The 15,491-nt window shown below is 44.2% G+C and overlaps 1 protein-coding gene across 1 annotated transcript in view; it reads right to left on the bottom strand.

The window, feature by feature from the left end:
- Positions 1 to 325: 325 nt before the first annotated feature.
- Positions 326 to 15,491, bottom strand: part of LOC139269134 (neuronal growth regulator 1-like) — a 353,215-nt gene continuing 338,049 nt past the window's right edge. Inside the window, exons 7-8 of the mRNA XM_070888236.1 lie at positions 4,204 to 4,263; positions 326 to 1,607 (exon numbers count right to left, since the gene is read on the bottom strand). Of these exons, the coding sequence (XP_070744337.1) occupies positions 1,507 to 1,607; positions 4,204 to 4,263 (161 nt within the window). The 3' untranslated portion in view covers positions 326 to 1,506. The remainder of the gene's footprint in view (positions 1,608 to 4,203; positions 4,264 to 15,491) is intronic.

Below are 15,491 nucleotides of genomic sequence, written 5' to 3'. Positions count from 1 at the left end.
CAGGGATTGACACAGATTTTTGTTTGAAGCATTGAAATCTAGATTTGATTTTTTGTTTCGTTGCACTAGACGCACAGCTACCTGGGCAAGTAATTGAAAGGTAGAGTTCTTGTAACATGTAATTGGAGGCTTCCATTCTTACTTTCTCCTGGCCCCAGGATGAGCTAGAATTTAAAAATAATCATAATAATTTCTTGTTAACTTTCATATATAAACAGGTGTAGTTTTTATGTGCTGCAGCTTCATACAAGTTGCAACCTATAGATGGAAATACCATTTAAGAACAGTCCACACAATAGGTACTAACACCACACAGGCAGCCAGCCAGGATGAACCCATCTGCATTCTAAATTGAGAGAATATACATAGGTCAACCATCAAATACAGAACAAGAGTGAAAAGATAATCATGCCTTTATGCCATTTTATTCCACAATGAAATAAAACAACAAATGGATGTCAACAGCGGAAAAAGAATGAGGTTGATGTTTTGGGTGGGATTTTCCATCAGAATAGAACCAGTTCTGATGGAGGTTCCCACCTGAAATGTTTACCTGCCTTTTTCTCTTTCAGATGCTGTTTATTTCCCCCCAAAAAGTGTTAATATATCACATTTCCAGCATTTTCAAGCTTTTTTCCTATTTATTCCAAAATTACAATGGGAGGGGGCAGGACAGAAGCTCTATGGAAAGAAATAATCATAAAAAAATGAAGTGACTACCATTTCCTTTAAATGATGTCTCCTGATCTGAAATGTCACTTCAAATTTGCGCAAAAGGGAAAAATAAAAGAGCGGGGAGATGAAATAGACGATTGACCTATTCTTTCTCATTTTCTTCAGTTAAATTATTCTACAACTGCATGGAATTTTAGAAGAAAGCTGGAGTGCATTAAAGGGGATTCCTGTGGCATTCGTTCTAATACTTTGACAAATGATTATTTGAGTTGGATGCTTCCCTTGTTGCCAGTCTGTTCAGTCATAGAAATGGGCTTCCCTGATTTATATTTTTAAAACATTTCTGTTGAAACTTTGGAACAACACACACGAGGCCCATTTTCACAGAATGCCCTGCGATGCTATGATACAGTGATGAAGATTAAATCATATTATAGGCTACGAAATCGCATGCAAGTGCCATATCTTTCTTGCATGTATTCAGCACTTTGGGTGGGGTTAACCTAGTTTGTGAAGCGTTGCAGCTTATATGCAAGATATTACAATATATGTTTTCGAAAAGTAACTTCCACAGCCTACAAAGCCTAATAGAGGACAATGAGTTCAACATTAGAACTTGATGATAACCTGAAAAGAATATAATTTATACATTTACATAATCAGTAATTCTAGGAAAGGTTCACATCCCTGTGTTTGTACTGCTGATTGATTCTCACACTATTCCGTGAATGAACTGTACCAGATTGTATCCAGTTCCCAGCACTTAGAAGAGACTCTTGAACTTCTTCATGGTTCTTTATGTTCACTGTAGCTTGCACATTTCCCCCTCTGTTAGTATATGCTGACCAGGCAGGATAATGCCAGTTCCAGACACCACCAGGATAAAATAACTTCGGCACTACCGGTGATCCCAATATGCTCTGTGCTTGGCACTGTGAAAATAAGAGAAATCTTCTTTGAAAAAAAAACTTTTAGAAGTAAAATTATTACAAAGTGTTTTTTTAGTAACAGTAATTAGGCTGCCAGTCATGTCACACTGTGGGAGTGAGGACTGCAGATGGAATCAAATGACACTCCATAACCAAGAGAATTCAATATATGAATCAGCTGCACCTTTTTATTAAAAACAATTGGTGAATTTTGTGCTCACAATGCAGGATGTTAACTGGGAATAAAACACTCCTATTTTGGTGCTGGCAGTTCCCTGGAATCACACCACAAACACCCCGTGTCCCACCACTCTAGTGTGAGCCTAAACAGCAAATGTTGACGGGCTTTTCAAAGTTAGCAGGGATGGTAGCCGAGCCCAATCTCAACCTCACCTAACATCACACATTTATAGAATTTAAGGCATTTAGAGAAGGAGCCTCTGGATAACTATCAGGAGTGGAAACCCTGTTATACCGTATCCCTATTTAGTCCAAGGCACTAACGTCAACTACAGCAACTGGCGTGGATGAACACACATAAACCAGAACAGCTCAGTGATGAAACCTATAGCTCACTAACCCACCACATGCTACATGTATTCACTGAGCCATTGGGCAGTAACTAACCTAAATTTAACCCCATTGTACTTTCCACAATATTTGAATAGTCTCACCGGCACTGCCACATGAATAGCCTGACACATTGCTCACATCAGGCGCAAGTTTTTCACCAAAGTGTAACAGACTCGTGGAATAAAGTACTAGGGAAGGCCTTTGAGATGGACAGTATGAATGAATGGATATGAGAGACTTTTTGATATCGTTTTGAAAAAGGAAAACAGGTAGGTTTTCCCCGCTGAACCTTCCACCAACCACCTTAAAACTATGCCCCCTCGTAATTGGCCCCGCCACCATGGAAATAGGCCCTTGCTATCCATTATATCCAGGCCCCACAAAATTTTATACACCTCAATGAAGTCTCCTCTCAGCCACCTGTGTTCCAATGAGAACAAACCCAGCCTATCCAATCTGTCCTTAAAGCTAAGATTCTCCATTCCTGGCAGCATTCTGGTAAATCTTCTCTGCACCTTCTCTAGTGCAATCACATCCTTCTTATAATACGGTGACCAGAACTGCACGCAGTATTCCAGCTGTGGCCTAACCAGTTTATTATACAGTTTAAGCATAACCTCCCTGCTCTTGCATTCTATGCCTCGGCCAATAAAGGCAAGCATTCCGTATGCGTTCTTAACCACCCTTTCCACCTGGCCTGCTACTTTCAGGGATCTATGGACAAGCACTCCAAGGTCCCTTTGTTCATCTACACTTTTAAGTAGCCTACCCTTTAATGTGTCTACCCTTTCCTTATTAGCCTTCCCCAAGTGCATTACCTCACACTTCTCTGAATTAAATTCCATTTGCTACTGTTCTGCCCACCTGACCAGTAGATTGATATCTTCCTGCAGTCCATGACCTTCCTCTTCATTATCAACCACACAGCCAATTTTAGTGTCATCTGCAAACTTCTTAATCATACCCCCTATATTCAAATCTAGATCATTGATATATACCACAAAAAGCAAGGGACCCAGTACTGAACCCTGCGGAACCCCACTGGAAACATCCTTCCAGTCACAAAAACATCCATCAACCATTACCCTTTGCTTCCTACCTCTGAGCCAATTTTAAATCTCACTTGCCACTTTGCCCTGGATCCCATGGGCTTTAACCTTCGTGACCAGTCTACCATGTGGGATCTTATCAAAAGCTTTGCTAAAGTCCATATACACTACATCGTACACAATACCCTCATCGACCAACCAGGTTACTGCCTCGAAAAATTCAATCAGGTTAGTCAGACATGACCTTCTCTTAACAAATCCATGCTGACTGTTACTAATGAATCCTTGCCTTTTTAGATTTATCCTGTCTGTCAGGATTTTTTCCAATAGTTTTCCCACCACTGAGGTCAGGCTGACAGGCCTGTACTTACTCGGCCTATCCTTTGCTCCCTTCTTAAACAAGGGTACTACATTAGCAGTCCTCCAGTCGTGGATCAATATGAGGCACGCCAGCCTCATTATAATATTTAAAGTATCAACCCACCTCCTGGGGATAGGTTGGCTGCCCGTCCCCATTCCGTCTCTGTTAAAACTGAACGTGGACGGGTTGGAAGTGGGTTGGGGTCAGAATTCTGTTTTTTAACTTCCCACCCAATCTTAAACTACCCATTTTTGGAGGTTAAAATTCGCCCCTCAGTGTTCAGCAGGTAAATATTTATGCAACATCAATACACCCACTTACCAAAGGAGCCCAGAAACAAATGCATTCAAGTTACTTGTGAGGGTCAGTTAATATATCTTCCCAAACATTAATATTGTTCACAAAATAAGTGATTCTCAAGGAACAAAATAAACAGTTCATAATATTATACTAGCCTGGTTCTGTTGGAAGCAAGATGGGGAGGAGCAATGGAAGCTACTTAACAAAATTAATCATTGCTAATTTGATTTTAAACAGTTTTAAAGATTACATTCTACACAGATTCATGATACAAAAAAAGACTCCAAACAGTGCCACAAAATAGATAGGATTGTACCTAGTGAGATAACTTGTCTAAATGCATCAGAATGGCTTGTTCTTTCATCAGAGTTGAATCCTGATAAAGATGCCAAAAACTCTCGTTAGATTCAATTGCTGGTAAATTTTAAGGACACGTTTATTTGTACTGCCAAAATGACCAGCATGCTCCACCCTTTGTTTCTGATTGGTCCCTTGGAGGATAACCCTGAAGTTTCACAGGAATGTGTCACTGGAACCACCCATTCCAAGGTCTCATTGACTTTGCAAATTGAAACTCGATTCACTTTGACTTCCTGAAGGGACAGGGGACAGAGCTCCCCAGAAGACAGCAAGGGCCAGCCAAAATGCCTTACCCCAGTTCAAGTACTTCCCTCCCCCAGCCAAAATGCCTCACCCCAGCACAAGTGCATCCCCCCCCCCCACCCCCATAGATGGGGTATTGTGTATGGATTGTTAACAGATTTATTGGGTATGAAGTGAACAGTGACAGGGTCGTGACTTCTGGATTTCATCTACTCCAACGATATCCCTTGTAGGGGGTTGGAAGAACGTGATCCGTTTTCCCTGAGTTCCCTCTCTCCCCTCCGACCCGTTTCCCCCCCTCCACCCATGTCTCTCTATCTCTCTCACCCCCAGTCTCTCCCTCTCTCTCTCTCGCCCCCCCCCGCCAGTTTCTCACTCTCTCTCTCTCGCTCTCTTCCCCCCCTTCCACCAGCCTCTTTCTCTCGCTCTCTCTCTCTCTCTCTCCCTCCCCCCACCACCATCGTGTCCAGGACCGCTGCCCACCCCCGCCACTATCGGGTCCAGGACTGCTGCCATTGGCCCCCCCCCCCCCGCTGCCATCAGCCACCCGCCGCTATTGGGTCCAGGACCACTGCCATCAGACCCACTCCCCCCCCATCACCATCGGGCCCACGCCAGTCAGTGTGGGGGGAAAGAGTCAGAGCCTCAGGTCCTGTTGCTCGGCGCCACATGATGGAATGATTTGGCCAGGAGGATGGAGCTTGACAGGGGGTGGGGTTTGTCGCCTGTCCGTCAAAAAAGTGGAGTACGGGCAGTCGGGGTCGGGGCTTAATGGATGGCTGTCTGTCAAAAAAAGTGCAGTACAAATAGTCAGTCCCAAATTTTAAATGCACAATTTTTAAATTTTGAATATGGTATCCATTTACAGTGCCTTGTGTACTATAATGTTTTAAGCAGTGAGTACTTGTAAATTAAAAGAAGCCCATTCATCCATTGTGTAACCTCATTTTTTTATATTGCTTAAACAAAATGCATTGAACAGGTAAACGAGTAAACAGCTCATCAAGCCCATTCTTCTGCTATAATCGCTTATCCAGCCCACTTAATGCCCTAAAAACCTTCTCATTGTCCTCCCCAAAGGACAATCAAATGAAACTCCTGAATATCGACATTGCATTATATGTCCAACTACGTTTTAAAACATTTTTACCCACTTCTTCTAAAGGTGATGAATTATGTAGAGGTACAGTTCCACAAATGGTTCATGGCGACTCTACGGCAGGTACATCATCCAAGTAGTTATTTGTCACATGTGAGCCCGATAGTGAGTGAGTGTAGGCTGGTCATTTGACAATGCGAGGCATCACAGCCAAGATCACCCTGTTCAAATTCAACATAATGCGCGCGCACTTCTAGCGATCCGGACTGTCCATAGGCTAAAGAAGGGGAAAATAAGCTTGAGACCAATTGTGCTTTAATTTCTACTCCAGCTAATATCTGCTGATCGAGAAATCCAATAAAGCCCATAAACGGGTGGTGCCACACAGGGTGAAGTTTGCTTGGAAAAAGATCGCAGGCAGCACGTGCTGATCATCATTATTGAGAGGTTCAGCCCAGAGCTTAATGGCTAAAGGCCCAGCAACGACTCTGAGGTAGTTGGGGACTTGGGGCTAGAATCGGGGCAAGCGAGGTTCAGGGCTAGGATCAGGGCTGGGTGGGGGGGGGGAGGATTGGGGGAGTGGGGGGAGTCTGGCCAGCATTGGGTGGGGGTGGAGGTCTGAGCCAGGATTGGGGTTGGGTGGGGGAGGGAGGTCAGGTCGGGACTCAGGGCGTTCAGAGGGAGGACGGAGATGATAATGGTAAGTACTTACCTTTTTTCATTTGGCACTGTTTAATGTTTGTTTTCCCGGAAGTAAACATCGCTGGCGCTGGCTGCCTCAGATGCAAGCCAAATTTGCAAGAGGGAGCAGAAGCAGATATTAGGCCTCTTATTTGAATATGTTAATGGCTTAACACTTGCATCAATCAAAGCTAAACAATGCCTTGTTTTTTTGCCCCCACCATGCTGGAAGTGGGCAGAAGTGAGGTGTATGCCATTTTTTTCCACAAAAGCAGCCTTAACAGTCTGCGCTAAACCCCAACATTTCTAAGCCGTTAACTCAACATGGGCAAAAGTATCAAATACAGGACCTTCCTGCGTATATTGCTTAAAATCATACCTTGTGATCTATTTAACTTCTGAGCCACCAAATGTGGAGTTTTAGTCACCCTTCAGTTTCAAAAGCTATTGCAGAAAATTGAATAATCTTTTTATTGTGCTATCAAATAATTGATTTTGCGTATTTAGTGGGGATATCCTATGAACCAGATATTTTTAAATCAAAAAGCAATTAAATTACAGCTCTTAATATTAAACTGAGATATAATTATTGCACATTTGTTGCTAAAATTTACCGAAGTACATAAATGTTACTTAAGTACTCTTCAAGTTTTTGGACAAATTGACCTTTTTAGATGGGAGTGCAGGTCAGCACTCTGCAATAATAGCACCTCTAACTCAGCAGCAAGATGTGATATGAATAAGGGTGCTCAGATGAAGTCATCATGGATTAGGCACTGTGATAAGCCAGCACATAATGTGCAGATAACAGTGAGAATTAGTTAGGCAACAAAGAAGATGATTAGAAAAAGGAATAAATTATAAGCAAGTTTCAGAATATCATTAACTTGTAGAGGATTAAAGTTTCCTTCCCACACCCTCCTGAATGCGTGCGGTATTCAAACAGTTTACAGCTTCCCTAAAATGCTTGGGAATATCATTCTTTAAAGATCAAAATAAGGAACATCAAATCAAAGATAGTATAATACATAAACCAAATATAAAGTCCCCGCTTGTCTCTCAGTTTCCATAATAAAAAGTATCAAGAGAGTCTGGCTAAATGCATGCGGGCATACTGACCTGTGGTTAGGGGAGGACTAGGAGAACTAGTAAAACTAGTAGGCTCAATTAGCTCTACAAAAAGGGGAAAGGAAAAGAAAAAAAGAAATGACATGTATCTTTCATCAATATATGGAAGATAATGCAGACAAACAATTACAGACAGACAGACAGATGATTAACGGATAGGTACCAGTCTTGGTTGGCAATTTAAAAGAAATAGTGTCCTTCTTAAAAGTATACATGGCCTGCATAATAAAAGCATGAAATAAACTGCTTTCATATTTTCAAAGTCAGAACTGCGTTGGTAACTGTACTGAGATTTGTATAAATTTAAAGGAAAAATATATTGATGAAAAAAGTATTTGGGAAACACTATGGGGGGGAAAATTGCGGTCGAAGGCTTCCTTTGTACGAATGCCTCCGACCCGGAAAAAATCTACAAAAGTACCTTGTGGTCCCGGAGGAACGTAGGATTCCGGTTGGAGGCCTAGATTCGCTGCATAGCGCCCGGGAAGATGTCTTTCAGGTACGTATGTACATACTGGAGTCACGTGGACCTGGACCACCAATCACTATGCAGTATTCATATCTAAATATCTAACGTGTTGTAAAATTGTTGTGAAGCGCCTTGGGACGTTTTACTACTTTAAAGGCACAATATAAATAAAAGTTAATATCATTATTATTATTCTCATTGATAAAAATGGGAACTCTGTTTGTATGAGTTCCCAATATTATCAATGAAAATAATCCCCTAAAACACCGAAATACAGCATAATAAATAAAACACCTCACATATTTAAAATGAATTGAAATTAAATGTAATTAAATGTTTTCGAAAAAAATATATTTTTTGGAATTTTTTTAATGTGTTTTAGTAGGGTTAAAAATAAACTTGCCTTAATGGACATGGTTTTTAATATAAAAATTAGTGTTTAAATTAAATTTTTATATGTTTTAAAAGTGTTACGCTGATAAAATTAAGCTATGTGCCTGCTTTTACCAGGCGTAAAGGTTTGAAGGACATTCGCTGGGCACGAGTTGGGCAAATAGCCCAATCTCTCCCGCACGGATGTCCTACTCCCAGGAATGTGGAGGATCTGTACAGAGAAATCTTGATAGATCGGCAAAGCCGGTTTTCGGCGCATGCGCATTGCGCCCCAAAAAACGCCTTTTGCGAGGCCTCGCCGGGTCTGTGCACACTTCGTATGGACTCAGCGAGGCCGGAATCTTCGGCCCAATATGGAAACACTGTTGAAATGCACTGTCCCATCACTTGCATGTGATGCGGTCATAACAAAGTGACATGGGCAGCTCATTCACCCTAACAAAATTTCACAACAATTTTTTCACCCATGAAGGCAGCCATCAAGTGGAACTTCAACTTATTATTAATTTTAAAATCAAACTCATCTTTAGACATTTAAATAATTAAAGTTTCAGTTTTGTAAGCGCACCAGTAATAACACTGTGTTACCTTTGAATGGTTTGATATATTTTATAAAAAAGATTCTAAGAGGAAGTAATAATTTTCCTACCATGAAATTGTTATATTGTCGAATCCCCCACCATCACATCCTGGGGTCACCATTGACCAGAAACTTAACTGGACCAGCCACATAAATACTTTGCCAACAAGAGCAGGTCAGAGGCTGGCTATTCTGCGGCGAGTATCTCACCTCGTGACTCCCCAAAGCCATTCCACCATCTACAAGGCACAAGTCAGGAGTGTGATGGAATAGTCTCCACTTGCCTGGATGAGTGCAACTCCAACAACACTCAAGAAGTTTGACACCATCCAGGAAAAAGCAGCCCACTTGATTGACACCCTATCCACCACCTTAAACATTCACTCTCTCCACCACTGGCGCATCGTGGCTGCAGTGTATACCATCTACAAGATGCACTGCAACAATTTGCCAAAGCTTCTTCGATGGCACCTCTACCACCTAGAAGGACAAGGGCAGCAGGTGCATGGGAACACCATCACCTCCAAGTTCCCCTCCAAGTCACACATCATCTGGATTTGGAAATATATCCCTGTTCCTTCATTATCGCTGGGTCAAAATTCTGGAACTCCCTCCCTAACAACACCATGGGAGTACCTTCACCACGCTCACCACCACCTTCTCAGGGGCAATTAGGAATGGGCAATCAATGCTTGCCTTGCCAGTGACATCTACATACCATGAACGAATAAAAAAAAAACATGAAAATAAAAACAGGACAGAAACCAGCTGGAGTTTATTACATGTGGGATAAGAACAGGTTGTGCTACAATAAATAATGTAATAGTCAACCTGGAACACATTAGAAGTCATTACAGAATCTGGCTGACACCAGAAATGGGTTCCATCCCAGCAAAGAGATCAATGCCTCCATTGCCATTCCCATCATCATCATCATCATCATAGGCGGTCCCTCGAATGAGGATGACTTGCTTCCACAAGAGTTCACAGATGTTTCAATGAAGGACCCGATGTTCCAGTCCTGAACGCCAAGTGAGGGGGTGGAAGATGCCTGTGTGTGGATCACCTCTCTATAGAGTCTAATATTCCCATGATGCCCCTTAACAGAATACAACTTATCTTCTGGATCTCTTCTGGGGCTTCCATTTGACTTGGCCCTTTAATATTGCAGGGGCAATTAGGAATGGGCAATCAATGCTTGCCTTGCCAGTGATGCCCACATACCATGAACGAATAAAAAAAACATGAAAATAAAAACAGGACAGAAACCAGCTGGAGTCTATTACATGTGGGATAAGACAGGTTGTGCTACTATAAACAGTGTAATGGACAACCTGGAACCTTTAAGGCCCAGTCAGTGTCAGGACTTGGTCTCACTTTTCTCACTGAGTTCAATCTAGCATCTCTAACAGCAACCGATGCTAACGATGAACTACTGGAAAATGATGTACCACCCTGGGTCTCTGGCACAATTCCTTCCCACAATACTCCCAGACAGCAACTGCCTTAGAAAATCAATCTTATTGTTTGGAATCTATTAATTGGCTATTTCCACACACATCAACCTGACATTACAGACATGAAACAGCAACAAACACAGACATTGGTGTCAGATATCAAACCATTAATAAGCTTCTTGCAACTAAAGCCCCAAACACAAATATTACAGGATTTCATGCCAATTCAATGTATTTTGAGAGTATTAACTAATTACATCAATGATGATGAAGCAAAATAAATCCTTTGCGATACAGGCGATAAGTCTGAAAATCTAAAATAAAAGCTCATTAAAACATGACTGGATATGGCAGGTATTCAAGCTTTCTGCTCAATCTAATTTTAAGGGATAAGGAAAAGCTTTGCAGACCTATTCTCAAGAAATGGATTTGATAGCATCGATAGCAGAATAGATTGGCTACTGTCAAAAGAATTGGCTCGTTGGATTGAATGGGCTTTTCTTTTGTTAACACATAGAGAGCTGGTAGAAGCATGAGTTTATAGTGTGGGAATGTACTAGACATTATTATGGAAGAGGCCGTTTATTGTACAATTACAATCTGAATTTTTAGATAAAATGGCTTGTACAAATGAGTTTGTGCTTCCATTGAGGGAGCACTGAAATGCATTTTTGTAATGTACTAGTGTCATATGACTTCAAAATAAGCCATGTAATCAATAGTGTGACTATCTATGGAGGGAGAAACCAGGTTGTATTGCAATCTAGCACGGAGGTGGACATGGAAACTAGGCACGATCTGGACAGGGAAATGGCAGGATGAAAAAATATATTAAGCAGATTGTGCTAACTGGCATGGGACAAAGGAATGAAATTGGAGGTGGTGGGCGATGCGGTAAAGAATACATCCCAGTTGCTCCAAGCCCAAACCAACAATCCAAATGTTCTAGACCATGTCACATAATGTAAATCTTTTCCACTGTGTATCCTGAGAGATCATCATCATTTTTGTTCCTTCTCGCTGTTCCCTTTGGGAAACAATTTGAAGTAGTGGACGGATTCCTAGGCTGATTAACAGTCTAACAGGCTGCGTTAACACTCCTTCCATGACCGTAACCACCTTTACACCAGTTGATCGGGTGGTTCGACCTAAACGGCGGGAGGGTTTTATGGGCTCCCACAACCCTTATGAGAGGGGCCACCCACACCCATCGGACGCGAGTATCACACAGGATGTTAACCCAGAATTCACTCTGACTTCACTCGCCAGGACTGTCTGGAGTGGGGTTCGAACCTTGCGCCTTCTGGTCCAGAGGTAGAAATGCTCTCACTGCGCCAATGGCTCACTCCCATCCTGAGAGGAAAATTTAAAACCAAAAATATTGAATAAATTCCCTTTAAAAGCTGCATAAATAGCAATATAAGGCCCAAGTTTGCCTCCTCTGCTAGTACGGCGCACCTCCATGACGTGCGGCAATTTTGTAGAACAGAAACGGCGCCGATTTCTTACCTCTGTATTCTCCATGTTGGTTCCAGGCCTGTGGCCTGTGGCGCAGCGCATCGGAACGCGCGGTGGGCGGAGCCAGGTCCCGGTGCTGAAAACAGTGCCAGGACCTCTGCACATGCACACTAGAATCTGCGCGCATGTGCAGTAACTCCTGGCAGGTCATTTCTGCAAACGCGCGCTGGAGGCTGTGTGGGAGATGCCTGAAGCACGCCGCCCCTAGCCCTGGCCGAATGGGCTCCCTCATCGGCGGTCAGAGTGTGCTCTGCAGGCTGTGTCAACTCTGACCTGATTGTAACACTCCTGAAGAGTTTCTGGGGGTCTGGGTTTGTAACTCTCGACCAGATGAACTGGGGATTCATGCGGGTGTTTGATGCCATGCTGGACATCAGTCTAGACGTGCCAAACTCTTACAGGACTCTGAAGGGGTTTGTAGACCATTGTCATCAGCAAGCAGTCATCACCAAAGCCCTCTAAGATCAGTGCCCCAAACATAAAGCCAGGTCCTCTGTGAGCGAGGATGGGAGTAACCGCACAGGCAGCCCAGTAAGCGGCCCCAACAGCAGGAACAGATGTGCGCGAGCGGAGGGAACGTCCACCGTATCTCGGGCGAACAAGATCCTCAGGATACTGAAGTCCAAGGGGCTGGCTCCAGACCTTCCAGAAGATTTGTACCATTTGATCAAGAGGGTACTTCCAGCTCCCCATCTCCTCTCCCCCCCACCTCTCTCCTCTCCCCCCCTCTCCTCTCCAACCCCCTCCTCTCTTCCACCCTCCTCCTCTCCACCCCAACCCCCCTCTTCTACCCCCCCCCCTCCTAGACCTGGCTAAGTGGTCTCCCTCATCAGCGGCCTGCTGCCTTCCTGGGCCGTGTTTTGGTAGGACTTCTATTTTTTATTTGTTAATTATTGCTTATTACTTTTTGTGCTTTGTTTGGTGCTTGGTGGTGTTTTAATAGTAGTTACTTGTGCCGATTCCTTAACTGTAGGTAAAGTTTTTCTGTGCGGACAGAAATGGCAACATACGTTGGCCTAAGTTAGTTTGGAGCAACTATTTGGCTGGGAACGCCCCCTTTTGAAAAAAAAACTGAACTAAAAAAAAACCTAACTAACTCACTTACACTGGTGCAAATTAAATGGCCATATTTGCAACTAAAAAGATAATCCAGAAAAATCAAGTTGCTCCAAAAAAAAGGAGCAACTCCTGGGGAAACTTCAGCCCATATAGTAAGTAAGCACTGACCTAATCCACTGATGCCCAAGATACCCATGAATTATATGATAGCTTCCACAAGCCACCAGACCTATATATGCTCTCTATACATACAGTGTCTTCCACCCTTGTTGTTGTCTTCTAAAGCAAAGGTTTATCATAGACAAGTGTGGTGCTACCATTTCTCTTCCCTCATATTATGAGGATTACAGTCTAAGGGCTGGATTTTCGGTTGTCTATAGCATTAGTTAGCAGCCAGAAGGGGTGATAATGCAAGTGTAATAGTTTACTGACCGGGCATGCAGCTTTTCGCGCCCTGATGGAAAATTCTGTAGAGGTTTACCGGGGACGCAAAACATTAGCCCCTGGCTGCTGACTATCAGTCTGATCTTGATGTCAGTCCTGGTGTAATGCCCACGCTTGCACTTGCTCTCTAAATTAGGTGCGACCGCCTCATTTAGTGCCCGCCAATAATCACGTCTTAAACAGTCAGTACAAGCTTCCAAAGTCATTAACTGGTGGCTAGTTAAAGGGATGAGGAAGCGCTTCCCTCAGAGGTCACAGTCAGTGCAACGTTTATACAGAGCATGGTGCTTGAGCCTCTGAGTTTGCAGCGGCAGATAGACATAACAGTTCAGCTTGAGAAAAAGTCATTTTTAAAACTTTAAGGGGGTATTACTAGTTCGCCAGCATCACATTCTACATGCTCTAGTAAGGTGGCACCAAGAGCGAAGGTCTGTTCGCCATGTCGGCGGCCGAAGGAGGAGAGCCCCTAGACGTCGGGGCAGGAGGCCTTACCCCCCACGGCTTTACTGGTGGCAATGCTCAAACCTGGACCTGTCCGAGGAGCAGTGTGTCAGAAGGCTGCACTTCCGAAAGGAGGTAGGTAGATATGACATCTCCTGCATGCAGACCTGCAGCCTCACATCGGCACCAGGACTCTGCTTACCCATTGCAGTGAAGGTCACAGTGGCACTAACCTTCTATGCCTCCGGCTCCTTCCAGGCTGCAGCACCTCATAATTCGCATCACATCGCTTTATCACGACATCACCCAGGCTCTCTACACATGCAGAATAGACTTCATTAACTTCCTGATGACCAGGGAGAAACAGAATGAGTGTGCATGTGGGTTTACCAGGATAGCAGCTTCCCGAGGGTGCAAAGAGCAATTGACTGCATGCACGTGGCCTTGCGAGCACCATTCCAGAATGCAGAGGTCTTCAGAAGCAGAAAGGGATACCACTCTCTAAATGTGCAGCTGGTGTGCGACCACACACAGTACATCCTCACAGTCAATGCTCACCATCCTGGATGCGCACATGATGCATTTATCCTCCAGGAGAACACTGTGCCTCGATTGTTTTAGCCATCATGGGAAGGCCGAGACTGGCTGCTCGGGGACAAGGGATACAGCCTGGCCACCTGGCTAATGACACCCCTCCACAACCCCACCACAGAACCGGAGGAACGCTACAGTGAGAGCCATGCCGCCACCCGTAATTTCATCGAGCAGACAATAGGGCTGCTGAAGCAGCGATTCCGATGCTCTGGAGGCAGCCTTCAATACTCCTCTCAACCGGTCTCACTATTCATCGTGGTATGCTGCATGCTGCACAACTTGACCATGATGAGGGCCCAAGTCTTGCTAGTGGGGAGCGCAGGTCCATCTCAGGAGGAGGAGGATGAGGAACAGCAAGACAATGAGGACCAGCAGCAGCTATGGAGGTGGCAGCGTGCCAATGTTGGCGGTGCCAGGGCTATTCGGTGGCGGTTCATAAGGGATCGGTTTGCTTAAATGGAGGGAGCTGAGAGATGCAGCTAATAATGACCACTCATTGTGCCACGATAATGCCACATCTCCATCACAAGTACACAGTCATACACGAAGGAGACAGTCAAATAAACAGTTTATTTTTCACACATCCTAAAGTTCCCACACCCGCAAATAAAAAAAATGGAGCACCCGTCCCTTCAAAGAACACAAAAGATGATTATGCTTCATAACATTTCTACAGAGATCTCATGGGGAGACATTTGATCAGCTGTCATTTCCCACCTCTCTGCCTCACCCCCCTCCCACGCCTACTGCTCCTCCGCAATGTGGCCTCAGTGCCTGCAGCAAGGCTGCTTGAGGGCTGCTCTGTGTCTGAGGGAGTCAGGCATACGTTGACACCCTGGACCAGCTGTGGGTATGGAAGGCCCTATTGCTGACTGCACCGCCTCAGGATGGGTGGCAGCAGTGTGGAATGGTTGTGGTGCAGGCCGTGGCTGTCGCCGGAATGCTGTCATCGTGAGGAAGGACAGCACCTTCCTTTTCCTGTGGCACACTGCCATTCCTCCGGGGTGGTGCCAGGGCATCAGGAGCAATATGTGCAACCTCAGATTGCTGACCTGTTACAGCAGTGTCTGTTCCCCATCCGACTGTGAGGAACACAGAGAGGATAGCGGCAGACACTGCTTGCATGGCATCACACTGA

This window comes from Pristiophorus japonicus, chromosome 8 (genome assembly GCF_044704955.1).
Source record: "Pristiophorus japonicus isolate sPriJap1 chromosome 8, sPriJap1.hap1, whole genome shotgun sequence".
Taxonomy (NCBI): Eukaryota; Metazoa; Chordata; class Chondrichthyes; family Pristiophoridae; genus Pristiophorus; species Pristiophorus japonicus.
The sequence above is the reverse complement of the archived record's forward strand: the minus strand, read 5'-3'. Positions and strand labels throughout refer to the sequence as shown.